We start from the raw sequence: 23823 nt of genomic DNA on the forward strand, positions 1-23823 counted from the left end.
CGCATACACAACAGACAAAACAGTTCAAAAAAATTGTTTATTAATGGGGTAAAAGTAAACAGTTCACTCAGGCAGTAAGTAAAAAGTATTTTTCTACTACTGATCTGTTAAGAATAAAGCTTTAAATCTTTTATGATTTTATTGACATGCTCATTCCTTGCATTGTTAATTCTTACCTGTTCAAAGTTCCTAATTGGTTAAATATTTGTATCAAAAATGTAAGAACATGTCCTAAGCACCTACATTAAGGTTTTAAACCAGAACGTTTGGTGTTTCATGTTTTCCTTGCTTTAATGTACGTGATTAAAACATCTGTAAGAAAAGGTAACTCCCAAACTCACCATATTAATTTGTAAAAGCACGGTAAACATATTGCAGTAAAGAAAGAAAAAAAATGTTTTTATAATGAATCACCTGCTTAGACATTAAAAAGTGTAAGCGAAGGAAATGGTCTACTTTTTCAAAAGGAGTAACATAAAACCATTGGCTTGATCTTTCACACACCTTTCAACAAGCTGCAAGTATGTGAGATTTTCCTCCGTGTTGGGATCAAAGAAGCCCTTGGTGTCGTCATCTGGGGTGGCAAGGATTTGGTTCATTTCTTCATCAAAGTATCCTCTCTGGTAGGCCACCTCCACTGGCACACGGTGACTGTGCACTGGATCAATAATGCCACCAGTAGCGATCTGTGCTTCCAGGAGACGAATGCCATGGTCCTTGACAATAAGATCTTTCTTCAAGGCCTGGAACAATGAAATGACGTTTCCTGTGTGGGGGTCGGTATAGCCAGTGACTGCCCTCTCAGCAGAGAGCAGTTTGTTTTTCCATTCAGACCCCACTAGTCCCTGAGCTACTGCTTCCTCTACTGAGAGTTTATTGTTCTTCACTGGATCAATCATGAATCCAGTAGCTGCCTGTGCCTCCAGTAAAACCAGTGAGGTTCCAGGTTTCAATAGTCCTTTGCATTTGGCTTGGTAAATGCTCATTTTCTCTTTAGTGGACTGTACAAACACACCTGCAATGCTGTTAGTTCCTTGCAGATACCTGCGCACAGAATCAATTTGGCTTACTTGTTCCACTGTAACCTTTTCAGCAGTGAGTTCTTCATAAATTTTCTCATTAATGATTTTAGATTTCAGCAATTCCTGAGCTGACACTTGTTTTTTGATGCCTTTGAAGGTTAGAACCTTTGATATTTTGGGTGGGGTAATAACAGGAATGCTAGAGGTTTTCTGCTGTACAATTGTCAGAACCTGCTCCAAAAAGTATTCAATCGTTATTGTGCCAGACTTAAACTGCTGCACCAGATCTCTTCTCTTTTCCTCTGTGATGTATTTAGAGTATAAGAGTTCCCAAAGAGAGACCACCTGTCCCTGGAATTTTCCTCCTGCCTGGTCCGTGGTTGTGGTTTTAAGAATTGTCTTTGTACATTCATCAATAAAGAAATAAAATTCTCCTTTCTTTACTACAACAAGCAGGCTTAGATCTGTTTCTGCATCTTTCACACACCTTTCAACAAGCTGCAAGTATGTGAGATTTTCCTCCGTGTTGGGATCAAAGAAGCCCTTGGTGTCGTCATCTGGGGTGGCAAGGATTTGGTTCATTTCTTCATCAAAGTATCCTCTCTGGTAGGCCACCTCCACTGGCACACGGTGACTGTGCACTGGATCAATAATGCCACCAGTAGCGATCTGTGCTTCCAGGAGACGAATGCCATGGTCCTTGACAATAAGATCTTTCTTCAAGGCCTGGAACAATGAAATGACGTTTCCTGTGTGGGGGTCGGTATAGCCAGTGACTGCCCTCTCAGCAGAGAGCAGTTTGTTTTTCCATTCAGACCCCACTAGTCCCAGAGCTACTGCTTCCTCTACTGAGAGTTTATTGTTCTTCACTGGATCAATCATGAATCCAGTAGCTGCCTGTGCCTCCAGTAAAACCAGTGAGGTTCCAGGTTTCAATAGTCCTTTGCATTTGGCTTGGTAAATGCTCATTTTCTCTTTAGTGGACTGTACAAACACACCTGCAATGCTGTTTGTTCCTTGCAGATACCTGCGCACAGAATCAATTTGGCTTACTTGTTCCACCGTAACCTTTTCAGCAGTGAGTTCTTCATAAATTTTCTCATTAATGATTTTAGATTTCAGCAATTCCTGAGCTGACACTTGTTTTTTGATGCCTTTGAAGGTTAGAACCTTTGATATTTTGGGTGGGGTAATAACAGGAATACTAGAAGTTTTCTGCTGTACATTTGTCAGAACCTGCTCCAAAAAGTATTCAATCGTTATTGTGCCAGACTTAAACTGCTGCACCAGATCTCTTCTCTTTTCCTCTGTGATGTATTTAGAGTATAAGAGTTCCCAAAGAGAGACCACCTGTCCCTGGAATTTTCCTCCTGCCTGGTCCGTGGTTGTGGTTTTAAGAATTGTCTTTGTACATTCATCAATAAAGAAATAAAATTCTCCTTTCTTTACTACAACAAGCAGGCTTAGATCTGTTTCTGCATCTTTCACACACCTTTCAACAAGCTGCAAGTATGTGAGATTTTCCTCCGTGTTGGGATCAAAGAAGCCCTTGGTGTCGTCATCTGGGGTGGCAAGGATTTGGTTCATTTCTTCATCAAAGTATCCTCTCTGGTAGGCCACCTCCACTGGCACACGGTGACTGTGCACTGGATCAATAATGCCACCAGTAGCGATCTGTGCTTCCAGGAGACGAATGCCATGGTCCTTGACAATAAGATCTTTCTTCAAGGCCTGGAACAATGAAATGACGTTTCCTGTGTGGGGGTCGGTATAGCCAGTGACTGCCCTCTCAGCAGAGAGCAGTTTGTTTTTCCATTCAGACCCCACTAGTCCCTGAGCTACTGCTTCCTCTACTGAGAGTTTATTGTTCTTCACTGGATCAATCATGAATCCAGTAGCTGCCTGTGCCTCCAGTAAAACCAGTGAGGTTCCAGGTTTCAATAGTCCTTTGCATTTGGCTTGGTAAATGCTCATTTTCTCTTTAGTGGACTGTACAAACACACCTGCAATGCTGTTTGTTCCTTGCAGATACCTGCGCACAGAATCAATTTGGCTTACTTGTTCCACCGTAACCTTTTCAGCAGTGAGCTCTTCATACATTTTCTCATTAATGATTTTAGATTTCAGCAATTCCTGAGCTGACACTTGTTTTTTGATGCCTTTGAAGGTTAGAACCTTTGATATTTTGGGTGGGGTAATAACAGGAATGCTAGAGGTTTTCTGCTGTACAATTGTCAGAACATGCTCCAAAAAGTATTCAATCGTTATTGTGCCAGACTTAAACTGCTGCACCAGATCTCTTCTCTTTTCCTCTGTGATGTATTTAGAGTATAAGAGTTCCCAAAGAGACACCACCTGTCCCTGGAATTTTCCTCCTGCCTGGTCCGTGGTTGTGGTTTTAAGAATTGTCTTTGTACATTCATCAATAAAGAAATAAAATTCTCCTTTCTTTACTACAACAAGCAGGCTTAGATCTGTTTCTGCATCTTTCACACACCTTTCTACAAGCTGCAAGTATGTGAGATTTTCCTCCGTGTTGGGATCAAAGAAGCCCTTGGTGTCGTCATCTGGGGTGGCAAGGATTTGGTTCATTTCTTCATCAAAGTATCCTCTCTGGTAGGCCACCTCCACTGGCACACGGTGACTGTGCACTGGATCAATAATGCCACCAGTAGCGATCTGTGCTTCCAGGAGACGAATGCCATGGTCCTTGACAATAAGATCTTTCTTCAAGGCCTGGAACAATGAAATGACGTTTCCTGTGTGGGGGTCGGTATAGCCAGTGACTGCCCTCTCAGCAGAGAGCAGTTTGTTTTTCCATTCAGACCCCACTAGTCCCTGAGCTACTGCTTCCTCTACTGAGAGTTTATTGTTCTTCACTGGATCAATCATGAATCCAGTAGCTGCCTGTGCCTCCAGTAAAACCAGTGAGGTTCCAGGTTTCAATAGTCCTTTGCATTTGGCTTGGTAAATGCTCATTTTCTCTTTAGTGGACTGTACAAACACACCTGCAATGCTGTTTGTTCCTTGCAGATACCTGCGCACAGAATCAATTTGGCTTACTTGTTCCACCGTAACCTTTTCAGCAGTGAGTTCTTCATAAATTTTCTCATTAATGATTTTAGATTTCAGCAATTCCTGAGCTGACACTTGTTTTTTGATGCCTTTGAAGGTTAGAACCTTTGATATTTTGGGTGGGGTAATAACAGGAATGCTAGAGGTTTTCTGCTGTACAATTGTCAGAACCTGCTCCAAAAAGTATTCAATCGTTATTGTGCCAGACTTAAACTGCTGCACCAGATCTCTTCTCTTTTCCTCTGTGATATATTTAGAGTATAAGAGTTCCCAAAGAGAGACCACCTGTCCCTGGAATTTTCCTCCTGCCTGGTCCGTGGTTGTGGTTTTAAGAATTGTCTTTGTACATTCATCAATAAAGAAATAAAATTCTCCTTTCTTTACTACAACAAGCAGGCTTAGATCTGTTTCTGCATCTTTCACACACCTTTCAACAAGCTGCAAGTATGTGAGATTTTCCTCCGTGTTGGGATCAAAGAAGCCCTTGGTGTCGTCATCTGGGGTGGCAAGGATTTGGTTCATTTCTTCATCAAAGTATCCTCTCTGGTAGGCCACCTCCACTGGCACACGGTGACTGTGCACTGGATCAATAATGCCACCAGTAGCGATCTGTGCTTCCAGGAGACGAATGCCATGGTCCTTGACAATAAGATCTTTCTTCAAGGCCTGGAACAATGAAATGACGTTTCCTGTGTGGGGGTCGGTATAGCCAGTGACTGCCCTCTCAGCAGAGAGCAGTTTGTTTTTCCATTCAGACCCCACTAGTCCCTGAGCTACTGCTTCCTCTACTGAGAGCTTATTGTTCTTCACTGGATCAATCATGAATCCAGTAGCTGCCTGTGCCTCCAGTAAAACCAGTGAGGTTCCAGGTTTCAATAGTCCTTTGCATCTGGCTTGGTAAATGCTCATTTTCTCTTTAGTGGACTGTACAAACACACCTGCAATGCTGTTAGTTCCTTGCAGATACTTGCGCACAGAATCAATTTGGCTTACTTGTTCCACCGTAACCTTTTCAGCAGTGAGTTCTTCATAAATTTTCTCATTAATGATTTTAGATTTCAGCAAATCCTGAGCTGACACTTGTTTTTTGATGCCTTTGAAGGTTAGAACCTTTGATATTTTGGGTGGGGTAATAACAGGAATGCTAGAGGTTTTCTGCTGTACAATTGTCAGAACATGCTCCAAAAAGTATTCAATCGTTATTGTGCCAGACTTAAACTGCTGCACCAGATCTCTTCTCTTTTCCTCTGTGATGTATTTAGAGTATAAGAGTTCCCAAAGAGAGACCACCTGTCCCTGGAATTTTCCTCCTGCCTGGTCCGTGGTTGTGGTTTTAAGAATTGTCTTTGTACATTCATCAATAAAGAAATAAAATTCTCCTTTCTTTACTACAACAAGCAGGCTTAGATCTGTTTCTGCATCTTTCACACACCTTTCAACAAGCTGCAAGTATGTGAGATTTTCCTCCGTGTTGGGATCAAAGAAGCCCTTGGTGTCGTCATCTGGGGTGGCAAGGATTTGGTTCATTTCTTCATCAAAGTATCCTCTCTGGTAGGCCACCTCCACTGGCACACGGTGACTGTGCACTGGATCAATAATGCCACCAGTAGCGATCTGTGCTTCCAGGAGACGAATGCCATGGTCCTTGACAATAAGATCTTTCTTCAAGGCCTGGAACAATGAAATGACGTTTCCTGTGTGGGGGTCGGTATAGCCAGTGACTGCCCTCTCAGCAGAGAGCAGTTTGTTTTTCCATTCAGACCCCACTAGTCCCTGAGCTACTGCTTCCTCTACTGAGAGTTTATTGTTCTTCACTGGATCAATCATGAATCCAGTAGCTGCCTGTGCCTCCAGTAAAACCAGTGAGGTTCCAGGTTTCAATAGTCCTTTGCATTTGGCTTGGTAAATGCTCATTTTCTCTTTAGTGGACTGTACAAACACACCTGCAATGCTGTTTGTTCCTTGCAGATACCTGCGCACAGAATCAATTTGGCTTACTTGTTCCACCGTAACCTTTTCAGCAGTGAGCTCTTCATACATTTTCTCATTAATGATTTTAGATTTCAGCAATTCCTGAGCTGACACTTGTTTTTTGATGCCTTTGAAGGTTAGAACCTTTGATATTTTGGGTGGGGTAATAACAGGAATGCTAGAGGTTTTCTGCTGTACAATTGTCAGAACATGCTCCAAAAAGTATTCAATCGTTATTGTGCCAGACTTAAACTGCTGCACCAGATCTCTTCTCTTTTCCTCTGTGATGTATTTAGAGTATAAGAGTTCCCAAAGAGACACCACCTGTCCCTGGAATTTTCCTCCTGCCTGGTCCGTGGTTGTGGTTTTAAGAATTGTCTTTGTACATTCATCAATAAAGAAATAAAATTCTCCTTTCTTTACTACAACAAGCAGGCTTAGATCTGTTTCTGCATCTTTCACACACCTTTCTACAAGCTGCAAGTATGTGAGATTTTCCTCCGTGTTGGGATCAAAGAAGCCCTTGGTGTCGTCATCTGGGGTGGCAAGGATTTGGTTCATTTCTTCATCAAAGTATCCTCTCTGGTAGGCCACCTCCACTGGCACACGGTGACTGTGCACTGGATCAATAATGCCACCAGTAGCGATCTGTGCTTCCAGGAGACGAATGCCATGGTCCTTGACAATAAGATCTTTCTTCAAGGCCTGGAACAATGAAATGACGTTTCCTGTGTGGGGGTCGGTATAGCCAGTGACTGCCCTCTCAGCAGAGAGCAGTTTGTTTTTCCATTCAGACCCCACTAGTCCCTGAGCTACTGCTTCCTCTACTGAGAGTTTATTGTTCTTCACTGGATCAATCATGAATCCAGTAGCTGCCTGTGCCTCCAGTAAAACCAGTGAGGTTCCAGGTTTCAATAGTCCTTTGCATTTGGCTTGGTAAATGCTCATTTTCTCTTTAGTGGACTGTACAAACACACCTGCAATGCTGTTTGTTCCTTGCAGATACCTGCGCACAGAATCAATTTGGCTTACTTGTTCCACCGTAACCTTTTCAGCAGTGAGTTCTTCATAAATTTTCTCATTAATGATTTTAGATTTCAGCAATTCCTGAGCTGACACTTGTTTTTTGATGCCTTTGAAGGTTAGAACCTTTGATATTTTGGGTGGGGTAATAACAGGAATGCTAGAGGTTTTCTGCTGTACAATTGTCAGAACCTGCTCCAAAAAGTATTCAATCGTTATTGTGCCAGACTTAAACTGCTGCACCAGATCTCTTCTCTTTTCCTCTGTGATATATTTAGAGTATAAGAGTTCCCAAAGAGAGACCACCTGTCCCTGGAATTTTCCTCCTGCCTGGTCCGTGGTTGTGGTTTTAAGAATTGTCTTTGTACATTCATCAATAAAGAAATAAAATTCTCCTTTCTTTACTACAACAAGCAGGCTTAGATCTGTTTCTGCATCTTTCACACACCTTTCAACAAGCTGCAAGTATGTGAGATTTTCCTCCGTGTTGGGATCAAAGAAGCCCTTGGTGTCGTCATCTGGGGTGGCAAGGATTTGGTTCATTTCTTCATCAAAGTATCCTCTCTGGTAGGCCACCTCCACTGGCACACGGTGACTGTGCACTGGATCAATAATGCCACCAGTAGCGATCTGTGCTTCCAGGAGACGAATGCCATGGTCCTTGACAATAAGATCTTTCTTCAAGGCCTGGAACAATGAAATGACGTTTCCTGTGTGGGGGTCGGTATAGCCAGTGACTGCCCTCTCAGCAGAGAGCAGTTTGTTTTTCCATTCAGACCCCACTAGTCCCTGAGCTACTGCTTCCTCTACTGAGAGCTTATTGTTCTTCACTGGATCAATCATGAATCCAGTAGCTGCCTGTGCCTCCAGTAAAACCAGTGAGGTTCCAGGTTTCAATAGTCCTTTGCATCTGGCTTGGTAAATGCTCATTTTCTCTTTAGTGGACTGTACAAACACACCTGCAATGCTGTTAGTTCCTTGCAGATACTTGCGCACAGAATCAATTTGGCTTACTTGTTCCACCGTAACCTTTTCAGCAGTGAGTTCTTCATAAATTTTCTCATTAATGATTTTAGATTTCAGCAAATCCTGAGCTGACACTTGTTTTTTGATGCCTTTGAAGGTTAGAACCTTTGATATTTTGGGTGGGGTAATAACAGGAATGCTAGAGGTTTTCTGCTGTACAATTGTCAGAACATGCTCCAAAAAGTATTCAATCGTTATTGTGCCAGACTTAAACTGCTGCACCAGATCTCTTCTCTTTTCCTCTGTGATGTATTTAGAGTATAAGAGTTCCCAAAGAGACACCACCTGTCCCTGGAATTTTCCTCCTGCCTGGTCCGTGGTTGTGGTTTTAAGAATTGTCTTTGTACATTCATCAATAAAGAAATAAAATTCTCCTTTCTTTACTACAACAAGCAGGCTTAGATCTGTTTCTGCATCTTTCACACACCTTTCAACAAGCTGCAAGTATGTGAGATTTTCCTCCGTGTTGGGATCAAAGAAGCCCTTGGTGTCGTCATCTGGGGTGGCAAGGATTTGGTTCATTTCTTCATCAAAGTATCCTCTCTGGTAGGCCACCTCCACTGGCACACGGTGACTGTGCACTGGATCAATAATGCCACCAGTAGCGATCTGTGCTTCCAGGAGACGAATGCCATGGTCCTTGACAATAAGATCTTTCTTCAAGGCCTGGAACAATGAAATGACGTTTCCTGTGTGGGGGTCGGTATAGCCAGTGACTGCCCTCTCAGCAGAGAGCAGTTTGTTTTTCCATTCAGACCCCACTAGTCCCTGAGCTACTGCTTCCTCTACTGAGAGCTTATTGTTCTTCACTGGATCAATCATGAATCCAGTAGCTGCCTGTGCCTCCAGTAAAACCAGTGAGGTTCCAGGTTTCAATAGTCCTTTGCAGCTGGCTTGGTAAATGCTCATTTTCTCTTTAGTGGACTGTACAAACACACCTGCAATGCTGTTAGTTCCTTGCAGATACCTGCGCACAGAATCAATTTGGCTTACTTGTTCCACCGTAACCTTTTCAGCAGTGAGTTCTTCATACATTTTCTCATTAATGATTTTAGATTTCAGCAATTCCTGAGCTGACACTTGTTTTTTGATGCCTTTGAAGGTTAGAACCTTTGATATTTTGGGTGGGGTAATAACAGGAATGCTAGAGGTTTTCTGCTGTACAATTGTCAGAACATGCTCCAAAAAGTATTCAATCGTTATTGTGCCAGACTTAAACTGCTGCACCAGATCTCTTCTCTTTTCCTCTGTGATGTATTTAGAGTATAAGAGTTCCCAAAGAGAGACCACCTGTCCCTGGAATTTTCCTCCTGCCTGGTCCGTGGTTGTGGTTTTAAGAATTGTCTTTGTACATTCATCAATAAAGAAATAAAATTCTCCTTTCTTTACTACAACAAGCAGGCTTAGATCTGTTTCTGCATCTTTCACACACCTTTCAACAAGCTGCAAGTATGTGAGATTTTCCTCCGTGTTGGGATCAAAGAAGCCCTTGGTGTCGTCATCTGGGGTGGCAAGGATTTGGTTCATTTCTTCATCAAAGTATCCTCTCTGGTAGGCCACCTCCACTGGCACACGGTGACTGTGCACTGGATCAATAATGCCACCAGTAGCGATCTGTGCTTCCAGGAGACGAATGCCATGGTCCTTGACAATAAGATCTTTCTTCAAGGCCTGGAACAATGAAATGACGTTTCCTGTGTGGGGGTCGGTATAGCCAGTGACTGCCCTCTCAGCAGAGAGCAGTTTGTTTTTCCATTCAGACCCCACTAGTCCCTGAGCTACTGCTTCCTCTACTGAGAGCTTATTGTTCTTCACTGGATCAATCATGAATCCAGTAGCTGCCTGTGCCTCCAGTAAAACCAGTGAGGTTCCAGGTTTCAATAGTCCTTTGCATCTGGCTTGGTAAATGCTCATTTTCTCTTTAGTGGACTGTACAAACACACCTGCAATGCTGTTAGTTCCTTGCAGATACTTGCGCACAGAATCAATTTGGCTTACTTGTTCCACCGTAACCTTTTCAGCAGTGAGTTCTTCATAAATTTTCTCATTAATGATTTTAGATTTCAGCAAATCCTGAGCTGACACTTGTTTTTTGATGCCTTTGAAGGTTAGAACCTTTGATATTTTGGGTGGGGTAATAACAGGAATGCTAGAGGTTTTCTGCTGTACAATTGTCAGAACATGCTCCAAAAAGTATTCAATCGTTATTGTGCCAGACTTAAACTGCTGCACCAGATCTCTTCTCTTTTCCTCTGTGATGTATTTAGAGTATAAGAGTTCCCAAAGAGACACCACCTGTCCCTGGAATTTTCCTCCTGCCTGGTCCGTGGTTGTGGTTTTAAGAATTGTCTTTGTACATTCATCAATAAAGAAATAAAATTCTCCTTTCTTTACTACAACAAGCAGGCTTAGATCTGTTTCTGCATCTTTCACACACCTTTCAACAAGCTGCAAGTATGTGAGATTTTCCTCCGTGTTGGGATCAAAGAAGCCCTTGGTGTCGTCATCTGGGGTGGCAAGGATTTGGTTCATTTCTTCATCAAAGTATCCTCTCTGGTAGGCCACCTCCACTGGCACACGGTGACTGTGCACTGGATCAATAATGCCACCAGTAGCGATCTGTGCTTCCAGGAGACGAATGCCATGGTCCTTGACAATAAGATCTTTCTTCAAGGCCTGGAACAATGAAATGACGTTTCCTGTGTGGGGGTCGGTATAGCCAGTGACTGCCCTCTCAGCAGAGAGCAGTTTGTTTTTCCATTCAGACCCCACTAGTCCCTGAGCTACTGCTTCCTCTACTGAGAGTTTATTGTTCTTCACTGGATCAATCATGAATCCAGTAGCTGCCTGTGCCTCCAGTAAAACCAGTGAGGTTCCAGGTTTCAATAGTCCTTTGCATTTGGCTTGGTAAATGCTCATTTTCTCTTTAGTGGACTGTACAAACACACCTGCAATGCAATTTGTTGATCCAAGATATTTTTGGATTTGGTCAGTTTGATTTATTTCCTCATCTGTTACTTCCTCATTGATAATTTCATTTAACATTTTTCCAGATATAATTTTTGATTCAAAAAGCTCACTTGCTGAAACCTTTTTTCTGAGGCCTTTAAAGGAATGTTTCTTTGTTGTCACTTCAATTACAATTGTTGTAACTATTTGTTTTAATTCCTGTAATGCTAATTTGCCTGACTTGTAATCTTCAATTAGCTGCTCTCTCTTTTTTGTTGTTATGTATTCCGACATTATGACATCCCACAAGGACACTCGGAGTCCTTCAAACTTTCCTGCAATGTTGTCAATAGACTTCTCTTTGAAGACAGCTTTTACTTGCTCATCAGTGTAAGCTGATCTCTCATTATGTTCAGCAACAGGCAAAAGAAGAAGACCTGTGCCAGAACTTCTGACACATCTCTGTCTAAGCTGATGGTAAGTCAGTTTTTCTTTTGTGTTTTGGTCAGAATACCATGTTGTATCATCACGAACATTCATCTGAAGCTGGCAGACCTCCTCATCCAGGAGCCCATGTTTTATGGCATGACTAGTAGGCAGCCGATGGCTACAAACTGGATCAATGATTCCCCCTGTAGCCAGCTGTGCCTCTAAGAGTCTGAGTCCATGATTTTGGGGGATTAGATCTTTTTTCATAGCTTCAAATAAGCATATTAGCTCATCAGTGTATGGGTCTGTAAATCCAGTGGTAGCTTTTTCAGCTAAAAATAAATACTCAAGCAAATCTGGACCAATGAGGCTCTCTTTGGCAGCCTCTTCAACAGTGAGATAATTGTTCTTTATTGGATCGATCATAAAACCTGTTGCTGCCTGAGCTTCAAGCAATATCAGTGCCATATCAGGACTTAGCAGTCCTTTCGTTTTGGCTTCATATAAGCACATCACCTTTTCAGTTGGTTGAAGTATCACTCCAGCAATGCTTCCTGTGCCCTTCAAATAATGTTGCACTGAATCATGTTTTACCACTTCTTCTAAAGCAATTTCCCCATTTTGCAAATCCTGGTACGTAGAGGCTTCAATGATTTCATAATCAAAAAGTTGTTTAATAGAAACAGGTTTTCTCAGACCCATTGTTGTTTGAGGGGTTGCTTTCTTCTTTTCCAGTTCAGCTATAGTTGTAATGACCATAGTGGCTATATCTTGAAGTTTTGCCATATTTGATCGGTATTGTTCTTTGAAACTTTGTCTTTGTTCATGAGTGAAATACATAGAATGAATCAACTCCCACAGAGAAATGGGATGTCCAGAAAAGCATCCAAAAGAAACAGAAACTGTATGTTTTTCAAACTCCTTTTTTATTTCAGAATCTGAGAGGATTTCCTCTTCTTTTTCTTGAAATTTTCCCTTGACAGCCAGTGGCAGAAGGTTCACTCCAGTGTCAGGATCTTTGATGCTCCTTTTTATCATCTCCTTGTAAGTTATGTTCTCCTGTGTATTGGGGTCAATAAATCCCTTCGTGTCATCACTTGGATCCAATAGGGTCTTGTACATTTCTGCATCAAAATAACCCATTCTGTATGCAGCTTCACAAGGCAAATGTAAAGATTTTACAGGATCAATTATGCCACCAGTTGCAATTTGGGCTTCCAGTAAACGTATGCCATGCTGGTACAGAATGAGATCCTTCTTCATGGCTTGGAAAAGTGATATATTTTCTCTAGTGTAAGGATCTTTGTATCCAGTTACTGCCTGCTCAGCAGACAGAAGCTTTTCATATAGCTCTGGTCCAACTAACTGCTGTTTTAAGGACTCCTCAACAGTGAATCTTTGGTTCTTTATAGGGTCAACAATGAAACCAGTGGCAGCCTGTGCTTCTAGAAGGCAAAGTGCAGTACCAGGGGAAAGCAAACCCCTTTTCCTAGCTTCATAGATGCTCATTTTCTGACCTGATGGTTTAAGAATCACACCAGCTATGCAGCTATTTCCTCCTACGGCATCCCTAACAGAATTCCTTTGAAGAAGTTCCCTAATTGTAAGTTTCCCCTCAAGCAAACTTTTGTATGTTTCTTCATCTATAATCTTCAGTTTCAGAAGATCCAAAATAGAGATTGTTTTCCTTAGACCCTGGATGTAGAGATCAGTGTTCCTCACAACTTCTTTGTTCTCAATAATTTCAAGGATTATTGTAATGATTTCCTTCACCGTTACAGTCCCTGACTTGTACCGTTGAAGCAGTTCCTGTCTTTTTTCCTCTGATAAATATTCAGAGTTAATGAGATCCCAAAGTGTCACATGCTTGTTTCTTAATCGACCATACTTCACAGTGACAACAATAGCTTGGAATGTCTCTTTGATGTTGTCAAGTATTTTGATTCCCTTGTCTTTTCCTTTGATTGGCAGAAGTCGGAGGCCTGTACTAGGATCAGTGACACATCTGTCCATCAGCTGTAGATAGGTAAGATTTTCATGAGTGTTCGGGTCAAAGAAACCTTTTGTGTCGTCTGAAGGATCAAGCAGAATTTCATTCATTTTAACATCAAAGTAGCCTTTTTTGTAGGCAATATTGATTGGAATTCGGTGACTATTTACTGGGTCAATTATACCTCCAGTGGCAATCTGGGCTTCCAGAAGACGAATTCCATGATCTTTCAGGATCAGCTCTTTCTGCATTGCCTGGAACAAAGATATGGTTGTGTTTGTGTATGGGTCTTTATAGCCTGTTACTGCCTTTTCAGCTGAGAGCAGGTTTATATGAAACTCAGGCCCCACTACTCTAGCCTTAATGGCATCATCCACTGAAAACCTTTGGTTTGCAATTGGATCAATGATGAATCCTGTTGCTGCCTGTGCTTCCAGTAGAATGAGTGCTGTTCCTGGTCTTAGCACTCCTCTTTGTTTGGCCTGGTAGATTGTCAGAATTTGTGAGTCAGGAAGTAAAACCCCTGCAATGCTTCCCTTACCTTGTAGGTATGTTTGCACTGATTCATCCTGTATAACATCCTCTACAGTTATATTTCCATTTTTGAGTTTCTCCAAATCTTTCATGGAAATTATGCCAGCCTCAGCTAGTTGATCTGCAGTGACTTGTTCTCTGATGCCTTCAAAATTCACAGTGGTTGATTTCTCTGAGTGTTCAATAACCTTCTGGATGTTGGTGATTATCATCTCAGTTGTAAGGTTTCCATTCTTGTACTGCAGAATAATATCCTGCCTTTGTGCTTCAGTGAAGTATTCAGACATCAGTAATTCCCAAATTGAAATGGTCATTCCCTTGTACTTTCCACCTTGTACTTTAACCATAACATCCTTGAAGGTAACTTTGATTTTATAGTCAATGAACTTGTGATTTTGGCTACCATTTTCCTCATGTAGAGGGAGCAATGTGATGCCTGTGGCAGGATCAATGACACAATGATTTATCAGCTGCAAGTAAGTAAGATTTTCTCTTGTGTTTGGATCAAAGAATCCTTTGGTATCATCTCCAGAATCTTTAAGGATGTCATTCATCTCCTTACTAAAGAAACCTCGGTTGTATGCAACATCTACAGGAATTCTGTGGCTATTTATTGGATCAATAATTCCACCTGTGGCAATTTGTGCCTCAAGCAAGCGGATGCCGTGTGCTTTCACAATAAGATCTTTAGATAGAGCCTGAAACAGTGAAATTATTTCCCCTGTGTAAGGATCTTTGTAACCAGTGACTGCACTTTCTGCTGTAAGCAGTTTTGCATGGTGTTCCGGTCCTACAAGTTTGTTTTTGATAGCATCATCAACACTCAACTTTTTGTTTTCAATAGGGTCAATCATGAATCCAGTAGCTGCCTGTGCCTCTAGTAGTACTAATGCTGTTCCAGGCATGAGGATGCCTTGCTTCATTGCCTGATAAATGCTCATTTTTTTATTAGAGGATGGCAGTATCACTCCCCCAATGCTCCCTTTTCCTTCCAGATACTCCTTCACTGTCTCTAAGAGCATTAAACTCTTAGCTGTGGTCTTGCCTTTTTGTAGATCTTCATATGTTTCCTGGTCAATAATTTTTGATTCTAGCATTTCATGCGATGACACTCCCTTACGAAGCCCTTTGAATGTTATAGAGACCGGGAGTAGTAGCAAACCAGTTTGTGAATCTATAGTGCATTTCTCCATCATAAGTGGATATGAGAGATTTTCCTGAGAGTTGGGATCATACAAGACTCTAATTGCATCAGTCTGGTCTGTGACTATGCCTTTTTCATAATGCCCCCTCTCACAGGCTTGCTCTTCTGAAATATAACATTTCTCAATTGGGTCATAAATCCCTCTAGTAGAAATCTGTGCCTGAAGCAGTCTGATGGCATATTCTTTTGAAACCACATCTTTCTGCATGGCCTGGAATATTGAGATTGGTTGGTTGGTATAAGGATCCAAATAACCCAGCCGAGCCTTTTCGGCAAATTGTAGTTTGTCATTCATCTCTGGACCCACAATTCCTTCTTTGACAGCATCTTCCACTGACAGTTTTCTGTTCTTGATAGGATCAATGATTCCCTCAGTTGCTGCTTGGGCTTCTAAAAGGGCCAAACATGTCCCTGGTTTTAGTAAACGTTTCTTCAGTGCTTGGTATATGGTTAGAGTCTCATTTGATGTTTCAAGAAACACTCCAGCCACTGCCCCCTGGCCATGTTCCTGAGAGGGCATTTTCTGAAAATATCTTACTTTCAAACCTGTAAATGAAACAAATATAAAATAAACTATTTTATTGTGAGCCCAGAGAGAATAATATTGAATAATATTTGTTTATAGAAATGAGAAAATGGCAGAACCGTACCACCTATAGGTATGTTTCCTCTTTTTGAACAACATGTAAATCTTGGTGAATTTTGTGCAAAACAGTGATCTAATTGTAACATGGTGCCCCGAGTGTCGATGGGCATAGAGCGAGACGCACGGACTCTCTCGACACGGACAAACATTTATTTACATAAAACACAAAGGACGAAAGTGGCACTCGCGTGTAAACACAAACAATGAACATAAGCACATTAAACACTAACAACTTCCAACATTTAACACGATCTTAAACGAACATAGTCACGACTGATACATATGCTTACAAACAACACGCTACATCAGCAATGACCAACACACTACACACAATGACAAGGGTTTATATACATAAGCACGAAAGAGGTGCAGGTGTGTGCAGGTGTGGTTACAAACAAAACAGCCCTCCCACTGCACGTGGCGGGCCAAACCACGTGACTCATGGGAGGCGAGCATTCCGTGACACTAATGGTATAAAAATAATATTACATAAAGGAACTATGCATTTCAGTTCATGACTGAAGTGAACATCTTGTTAGGGTTTTCTCAGTTTGTCTTTTCCCTCCATGCTGGTATATGTAGACATTTTGAGGGGCTGTTCTAACCATATTACTTCTATAAATGGTGTAAAATAATGTAATAATTTAAGTAACCACCAATCCATATTAAATTAGTAAATTGTTGTTTTTTTTAAAGATGAATGAATGAGGTGCACCTTGTTAGTGTAAATAAACATATGATTGTAGATATAGTCAGAGAATTTGTAGAGAGGAGAATTACCACTCTGTAATATCTTCTGGGTTTGTTTGGAGTTAAATGGCTTATGTCCTTTGGAGGCCTGTCTATAAAAGTAGAAAAGGTTTATATGATATAGCAATTTAGTTTGGTCTAACTTTAGCAATTTTTATGGCCTACTAGTATTTATGAAGCCACAATAGCAAAAACACACTTTTTTGTTCCTACAGAGGGCCAGCTCAGCCAAAGTGGGTAAGTGGGCTGTTGCATGGGGACATTTAGTCTAGCCTTGCACATTTCTTTATGCTTCTACCTTTCTTTAGCTATAATCTTATCTTATAAAAGTAGATTATAAGCCTTAAGAAATGACTAACAAATACTTGGGAGAGGTATTCATATTATTTGGTAAGAACTAGTCTGACCCCTCATGGGAAACATCTATACACTAGCAGTGTATCTAGCAGAGGAGTCGATGGAGGTAGTGATGGGCTTTTCACTGAAGTCTTCATGATACCCAGGCACAGATTTTAGTCTCATTACTAGAGCCAGTCATGTACAGCTGCAGGGTCCATGGGTCTAAATACATCTACTTGTACTCTTTACTGAACAACCAACAAATAGTTAAAATCATGTTACTTTTAATTGTATTGGTGTTTATTTGCATGAATATAGTAGTGTTTGTTTGTCTTATATAGTATTTTTCATGCAAAATAAATAATTGATGCCCAGTTAAATAGCTCAGCATTTCATGGGTGCCAATGACTTGCACAGTAAATCCAATAGAAAGTCTATTTTGAATATGTGCAAGAAATATAATTAAATCAGAAATTTAAAAAAGTAGTATATGAGTTATGTAGTACTGACATTGGAAGACCTATATTTGACTTTTTTGTTTTAATCTGTTCTCATTTTTTGTTGTTTTCTCATCCATTTCAAATGCTGAATTCCATGAGCAAAGTCAGTTAAAGTCTGCATCCTAAAAGGACTCGAGAGGCTCACAAAAACATACAATACCCCATGAAAGCTAAATGAAGAACTGAATTAGACAAATCTGTAGACTTTTTCACAATAACATACAGGTCAGGTGCAAAGACAGGTATTACATTCCATTTGGGATATTCTTTCGCAAGTCACACAAGACATACGATAACTGATAAGATTTGCAGACAGATCAGATTTTTTACCTGTTACACCTTGTCTCACACATACCAGCCTGTCTCACCTCTAGCTGAGTTAGCAAAAATACATGTGTAAGAACAGATGTAAAGAAGGGGAAAACAGGCTCTGCAACAAATAAATTCATGATGGCAAGATTGTCACGGACTGCTCCGCCCCCCATAAGTCACGTGGTATGACCCGCAGGGGGATTCGAAAATGTACTATTTTTGTACACCCCCCAGGATTGCACACACATGTATAAGGTTTAATGTTAATGTCTTGTGTGTTTATTTAACCCCCTGTCTGTGTGTGCTCGTTTTGATGGTCATTGTCGCTACGTATGTGTTAATTTCGTTCATTGTAGCTGTAACGTTGTTTTGTGTAGTCCCGTATTAGTGTAAACGTATTCTTCGTTTAACGTTAAGTGTAGAGTCATGTTTTTCGTCAGTGTTGTGAGTGCCACCTTCGTTGTATTTGTCAAATGTCAATAATCATCCTTCACAGTCGAGGGAGTCTGTGCGTCCTGCCCCACTCCCTGCGGCACTCAGGCCAGCTTCATTAGAGAATGAGCAACCACCACAGGACGCCTACTTCCTCGTGGATGGTGCTGAGGCACGTCCCAACCTGTAGCCTGGATCCCAGGAGATTGGGAAGTTCGCGGAAGTTCTTCCGCTTCTACGGACCCACCAGAAGGATGACTGGAGGGGTCCGCCCAAAGTCCTGGAGGGGGAGTTCCTCGATCCTGCCGCTCTAGGATCGCCCCAGAGGAGGACCGTTAGGGGAGGCTGCACGTACGGAACCAGGGCGGACGTGCACCCCCGCGTGTCCGATGGGCCCAACTACACGTTTAACCCCGCAGGCGCTGTAGCACAGAGCCTTGTTTGTTGGTTGGCGCAACTGCATGTATTTGCACCTTGTGTATTTTTAGGCGCATCACATTATGGGGACAGCGTCGGACTGACCCCAGAGAGGCAGGCACTCTGCTTTTCTCCCTAGCTTGTGAAGGTCTCCTAGGTGGGAGGTTCCTGGGCCGCCTTGTGCTGGGTGGGCACCGGGCAATGCCGTGCGGTGTTTGTTTGTGTGCACAGCAGCCTTGAGTTCGCTATCCCGGAAGGGGAAGCGTCAGAAACCGCGACCTTATGGAGGGGTCGTCTGCAAAGAATGCCCACCGGGATTGCGGACACGTGTATATGGTTGAATGTTAATGTCTTGTGTCTATTTATACTCCTGTCCGTGTGTGCTCCCTTTGTTGGTCATTGTCGCTACGTATGTGTTGATTTCGATCATTGTAGCCATAACATTTAGTGTAGTCCCGTATTAATGGACATGTTCTTCGTTTAACGTTAAGTGTAGTCATGTTTTCCGTCAGTATTGACTGCCACCTTCGTTGTATGTCTAATGTCAAACGTCCTTCACAGTCGAGGGAGTCTGTGCGTCCTGCCCCACTCCCTGCGGCGCTCGTGCCAGCTGCGTTACACATTTGACAGGTACTGCATCAGCAAAGCATGACATTTCACATTGTAAATGCAATAATTGATTACAGTTAAATGGTGCACACTTCACATATTTTGGGTAGCTTAAACACTGGATTCACTCCACGCCGCTCAGTTGTAAAATCATGTGTGATCCACATGATGTCATACACCTGAAGAGACTCAAGATTAGGCAATGAACAAGAACAGACCTTTCATAGACAACATTAACCATATGAGCCTTTTCTAATGTTAGGCCATAAGTCAATACATTGCATATTAATGTCTAGAAGCATGCCCATTGGGGACCTTTTTCATTTTTAAGAGCTAAAAATAAAATTTGAAACAAAATAGAACTGGATTTAAAACGTCAGTGCATGACAACTTCTTGTCCCAGACAAGTACATGCTTAGTGCAGTTTAGCCTTGTTATTAGTGCCTGTGTGAGAGAGGGCGTGGCCGTGGCTCCTTTCATCATCAGTACTTCCACTCCGAGCAATTTGTGAGCATTGGTAGCAGCACTACAACAGGTCACTTGCGTGCAAACTGGCTGTCAACATATCATTCACACGCGCACACACACACCCTCAGTATCTATTCATCAGCGGTGACTGCAAAAGCATGTTTAATGACTACATAACCCGCTTTTTTTGTCAAATGCATGTGTAACAAATAAAGACACGTTATTGTCAAAAGCATTTGTAATGACTACACAACCACTTTTGTCATTGCACAATAATATGATTACCTTTCACTGGCACATGTAAGCCACAGACTCAGAGGTATTGCAAAAATGCATCTTTAGTACAAACTATAAGAAAAGACTGTGAATGAATAAAGGGCTTTGCTGCTAAGGGTCCCAGAAAAGTTTTACTTGTGCAAATGTATTTATTTATTTATTTTTTACTTCAACATTCAAATCATGTTAAAATATAGTAATGAAAATGGAATAAGGTCTGTTCAATTGAAAAAATCACTCTAAGACTTTACTGTTTACTAAATATGTACAGTGATGTACCTGTCCTTTACTCAGCAGGCCAACCCATAAACACTTAGATGCTAAATCATAATGTTTAGTGGGGAACAGTTAGTCTTGACCCAAAAAGGTTAAACCTTGGAGTTTGAGACTTAGTATGAGACTGGTCCTCTCATTGGTCCTAAGGACATGTGATGATTCACCTAATTTTTAGGCAGTTTGGTTTAAGTCCTCAGGTTAGAACATTATTCAAATGAATCGTCATATATTAAGGTCAGAAGGAACTAGAAAACCTTTTATAAAACATGCAGGTGTTATGCTGGTAAAATAAATGTATGATTTGAATATTTATCTTATAACAATCACAAACTGAAATGTTTAAAACAAATTATCTAAATCAACTTGCATTTAACAAAAAATGATCAACAGCTCAATAATAGGGCTGTCAACAAACAACACTGGATTATGTGTATAAGACAGCAATACACAGAAAACCATGATACACCCCCAGTTTAAGTGCTGCCCTTAGGTTAATGCTATAGAATACCTCTAGCATATATAAAAGCTGTATAGATCTTTTGAGTCTTTTGCAGTAACCTTGATCAATTTAAATAATCTCTATTTCTGTTACTAATATACACTGGTGCATATGTATCTTGTGTGCATCTTCTACTGTATTGATTAAGTTGTGCTTGCTGTGCCTTGTGAGGCCAAAGACAATTTTCTTGCCATGGCTGGACAGTGACATTCTGTTATGTTGAAATCTATAGAACACAATGCACAGTCCTTTTGAAACTATATATTTAAACACAATTCTTTCTCCAAAAGAAATACCTGATAGAAATGCTCTTTCACACAGCTGTGGTAATGGGGAATACTTCATTTTACAAAACATTCTTTCCTTTGTAAGAGACTATGACAGAGACTTCTGTGTTCAAGTTTCATCAGGAAATGGTGAATAGCATTCTTTCCTAATGATGTAAAAATATTGTTGCAAACATGGTGACAAAGATGTCAAGGAAATGATATCTTCCTGTACTAAGGTATTTTTACCATAGCTAGTGATTGCTGGGTATGGACCAGACCCCTCTATGGAATTTAAATCTTCTATAGAACAACACATTCAAAGGTTTTGTAATTACTTGTATGTTACTTATGAGACAAGGCTAAACTGAATTTCTATGAAACTGGGGAATGTCCTGTAAAGGAATGGCTTTTCTCCACAAACTGGTAAAAAAAAAAAAAATCTTCTTGTTTTAACCATAAGACATAGATTCACACTTGTGTTTAACATAGTCATTATCACTGAAGTTCCCTGCATCTCATTCTTTTGAGCTGTCACAGGCAGTTAAAGGTTAATGCACCACATGTGAAATGTTTGCAATGCCTCTTTATGGCACATAAATCATGTCAGAACTTGAAAACATCCACAGCACACTGACCTGAATCTAACCCACACTGTGATGTCTTAATACAGGCATGCGGATGCTCTTTTCTCAGCTACTCCCTCACAAGACTCAAGGATCTGATCACTTTCACTATCTTACAATAGACGCAAACAAATCTTCCATCTTGGTGGTAGTACACAGAGCCAATGTAGAGGTCAGATGGTGTTTGGACAGTACTGCTTACCTTGTGATGAGACAGCTTCATTCAGAGAATGTTCTTGCAGACAGAAAGTCTTGCAGAGAATGAGGGGAGGATGGTCACATGTACACCGACACATGCAGCGAGAAAGGTGCACATTCAGACTGCTGCTGCCACATCTTATCTAGCACAAAAGGTTACGCCCATTCCTTTCACACGCCCTTTTCTTTGTGAAGGAAAAAAAGCCACATGGGAGGACAGTGAAAGAATGTCTTTTCCCCCACTGTTGATGTATTTCCAAATGTAATCCCAATTTTAAAGCTTTGCAGATTTTATGTTTACTGCCTGTTCTGCTCTTGCCTGAATCTAGTCACTGGTCACTAGGAGTTCTTTATTTTAATACAGAGAAGGAATTGTATTGAAATGTTATGAAATGTACTGAGGGATGGCAACTTGGTCCTGTAAAGTAAAACTGAACTTTTCACGGAAAGTTACTAAAAGCACACATGGCAAGAAGATAAGTTAGACAGTCATATGAATGTGTCCTTAAAATACCTTCATTGTGTTAACTTTACAATCCTTAAGGGTGGGTTCTCTTATCTCTCTGGAGCAATAATTCTTTCTTATGTTAGAACCATAAAAGAGAAAGGTTTTGTCAATCTTGTAGTACAGGCTTTCCATTACTTGTCCAGCCAGACATGCCTCAAAATATAGTTTGGGGTTTTCTAGCCCATAGCCTGGGCTAAAACACACCCATTTCAGAAAACATCCAAGCTTCCTTCTCAGGACTGTATTCTGTAGCACATTCCTTTTTAAAATCCTGAGATGTTGTTTCTGCATTTTAAAACTTTGTGGACATAGTAATGACCTGGCAGATCAAATAGTGGGGTGACTTTTATTACATTGGAAGTATGATTTCAGTAATCTGATTTCTCAGATCATGTATGCCTTTACTTTGTGTGCGTCTGAAATGGCATACTTATACAAAACGCACTAGAGTCCATTCAGTACATACTGCCCAACCGTTAAAGCAGTGTACTCTTTTAGTATGCGAGTGTGCAGTATTCACACAACCTCGGAATCGTTAAAGCAGTGTGCTCTTTTAGTATGTGATTTTCTGCTCGCCGAAAGGTTTTGGAGGTCACCGAGAAATGCTCAAGATTGGAGGCAAATTGGCGTTCTCTCAGAGCTTGAAAATCGGCTTTCGATTGCTATGTGTGAATTGTTCAAAGATATGATCCAAGATATTACTGATATCACCCCAGTAACTTATTTTGGGGTGTGTTACGACTTACTGCATGTTACAAGTTTCTACTTTGGATCAAACAATGCAAAAACAAACTAAAACAAGGCAGTGGTAGCTCAGTGGTTAAGATACTTGACATAATCAGAAGGTTGCTGGTTCAAGCCCCACCAGTGCCAAGCTGTCACTGTTGGGTCCCTAAGCAAGGCCCTTAACCCTCAAGTTGTAGTCAGTCATAATGGTAAGTCTCTTTGGATAGAAGTGTCAGGTAAATGAAATACACTATTGATTTCTGTTTACTCAAACATATTTCTCCCAATTTCTCTTCCATGACTAGACTTGTTTTGAAAGTTTTGAAACTCAATTTAGCTAGGAGTTCCACAGAAACTCGTTGTGTTGCAACATCTTAAACATGACAGCATAACTTCAAGTCTGCCCACCCTGACCTTTGCAACACTTAGACTGATCAATCTAATCAAAGTCGCTTATTTTCAAAAAAGAAGAAAAAAGTCGACGCTGAGGTGTAGCAAAATTAGATCTACTCCTGTCAAGGATGGCAGCCCAAATGACCATATTCTTATTTTAATCCTTACGGTTTTGCCATTAGTGCAAGCATGACATGCGGTATTAACTAATCAATATTAAATTATGATCAAAATTGTCACGAGTGAAATCCTGAATGTGACATGACATGAGCATGTAAGGATCGATCTCTTGCAACCCAAACATGACTCTACATGTAAAGAATCCAAGTTATCCAACATGCTGTGTCACATGCATGTGA

The 23823-nt window shown here is 41.1% G+C and overlaps 1 protein-coding gene across 2 annotated transcripts; it reads right to left on the minus strand.

Moving 5' to 3' along the window:
• Nucleotides 1-23: 23 nt before the first annotated feature.
• On the minus strand, nt 24-21912 carry eppk1 (epiplakin 1). 2 transcript variants are annotated; one of them, XM_035525711.1, is made up of 3 exons: nt 21842-21912; nt 1510-15769; nt 24-504 (listed from the first exon to the last, which is right to left on the minus strand). In XM_035525711.1, the coding sequence occupies exons 2-3, from the start codon at nt 15741-15743 to the stop codon at nt 453-455; spliced, it is 14286 nt and encodes a 4761-aa protein (XP_035381604.1). In that variant the 5' UTR covers nt 15744-15769; nt 21842-21912; the 3' UTR covers nt 24-452. The 2 variants fall into 2 exon arrangements, with proteins under 2 accessions (XP_035381604.1, XP_035381603.1); XM_035525710.1 differs by having other exon boundaries at nt 24-15769.
• Between the last annotated feature and the right edge of the window lie 1911 nt (nt 21913-23823).

The sequence above is a fragment of the Electrophorus electricus genome, chromosome 4, assembly GCF_013358815.1.
Source record: "Electrophorus electricus isolate fEleEle1 chromosome 4, fEleEle1.pri, whole genome shotgun sequence".
Taxonomy (NCBI): Eukaryota; Metazoa; Chordata; class Actinopteri; order Gymnotiformes; family Gymnotidae; genus Electrophorus; species Electrophorus electricus.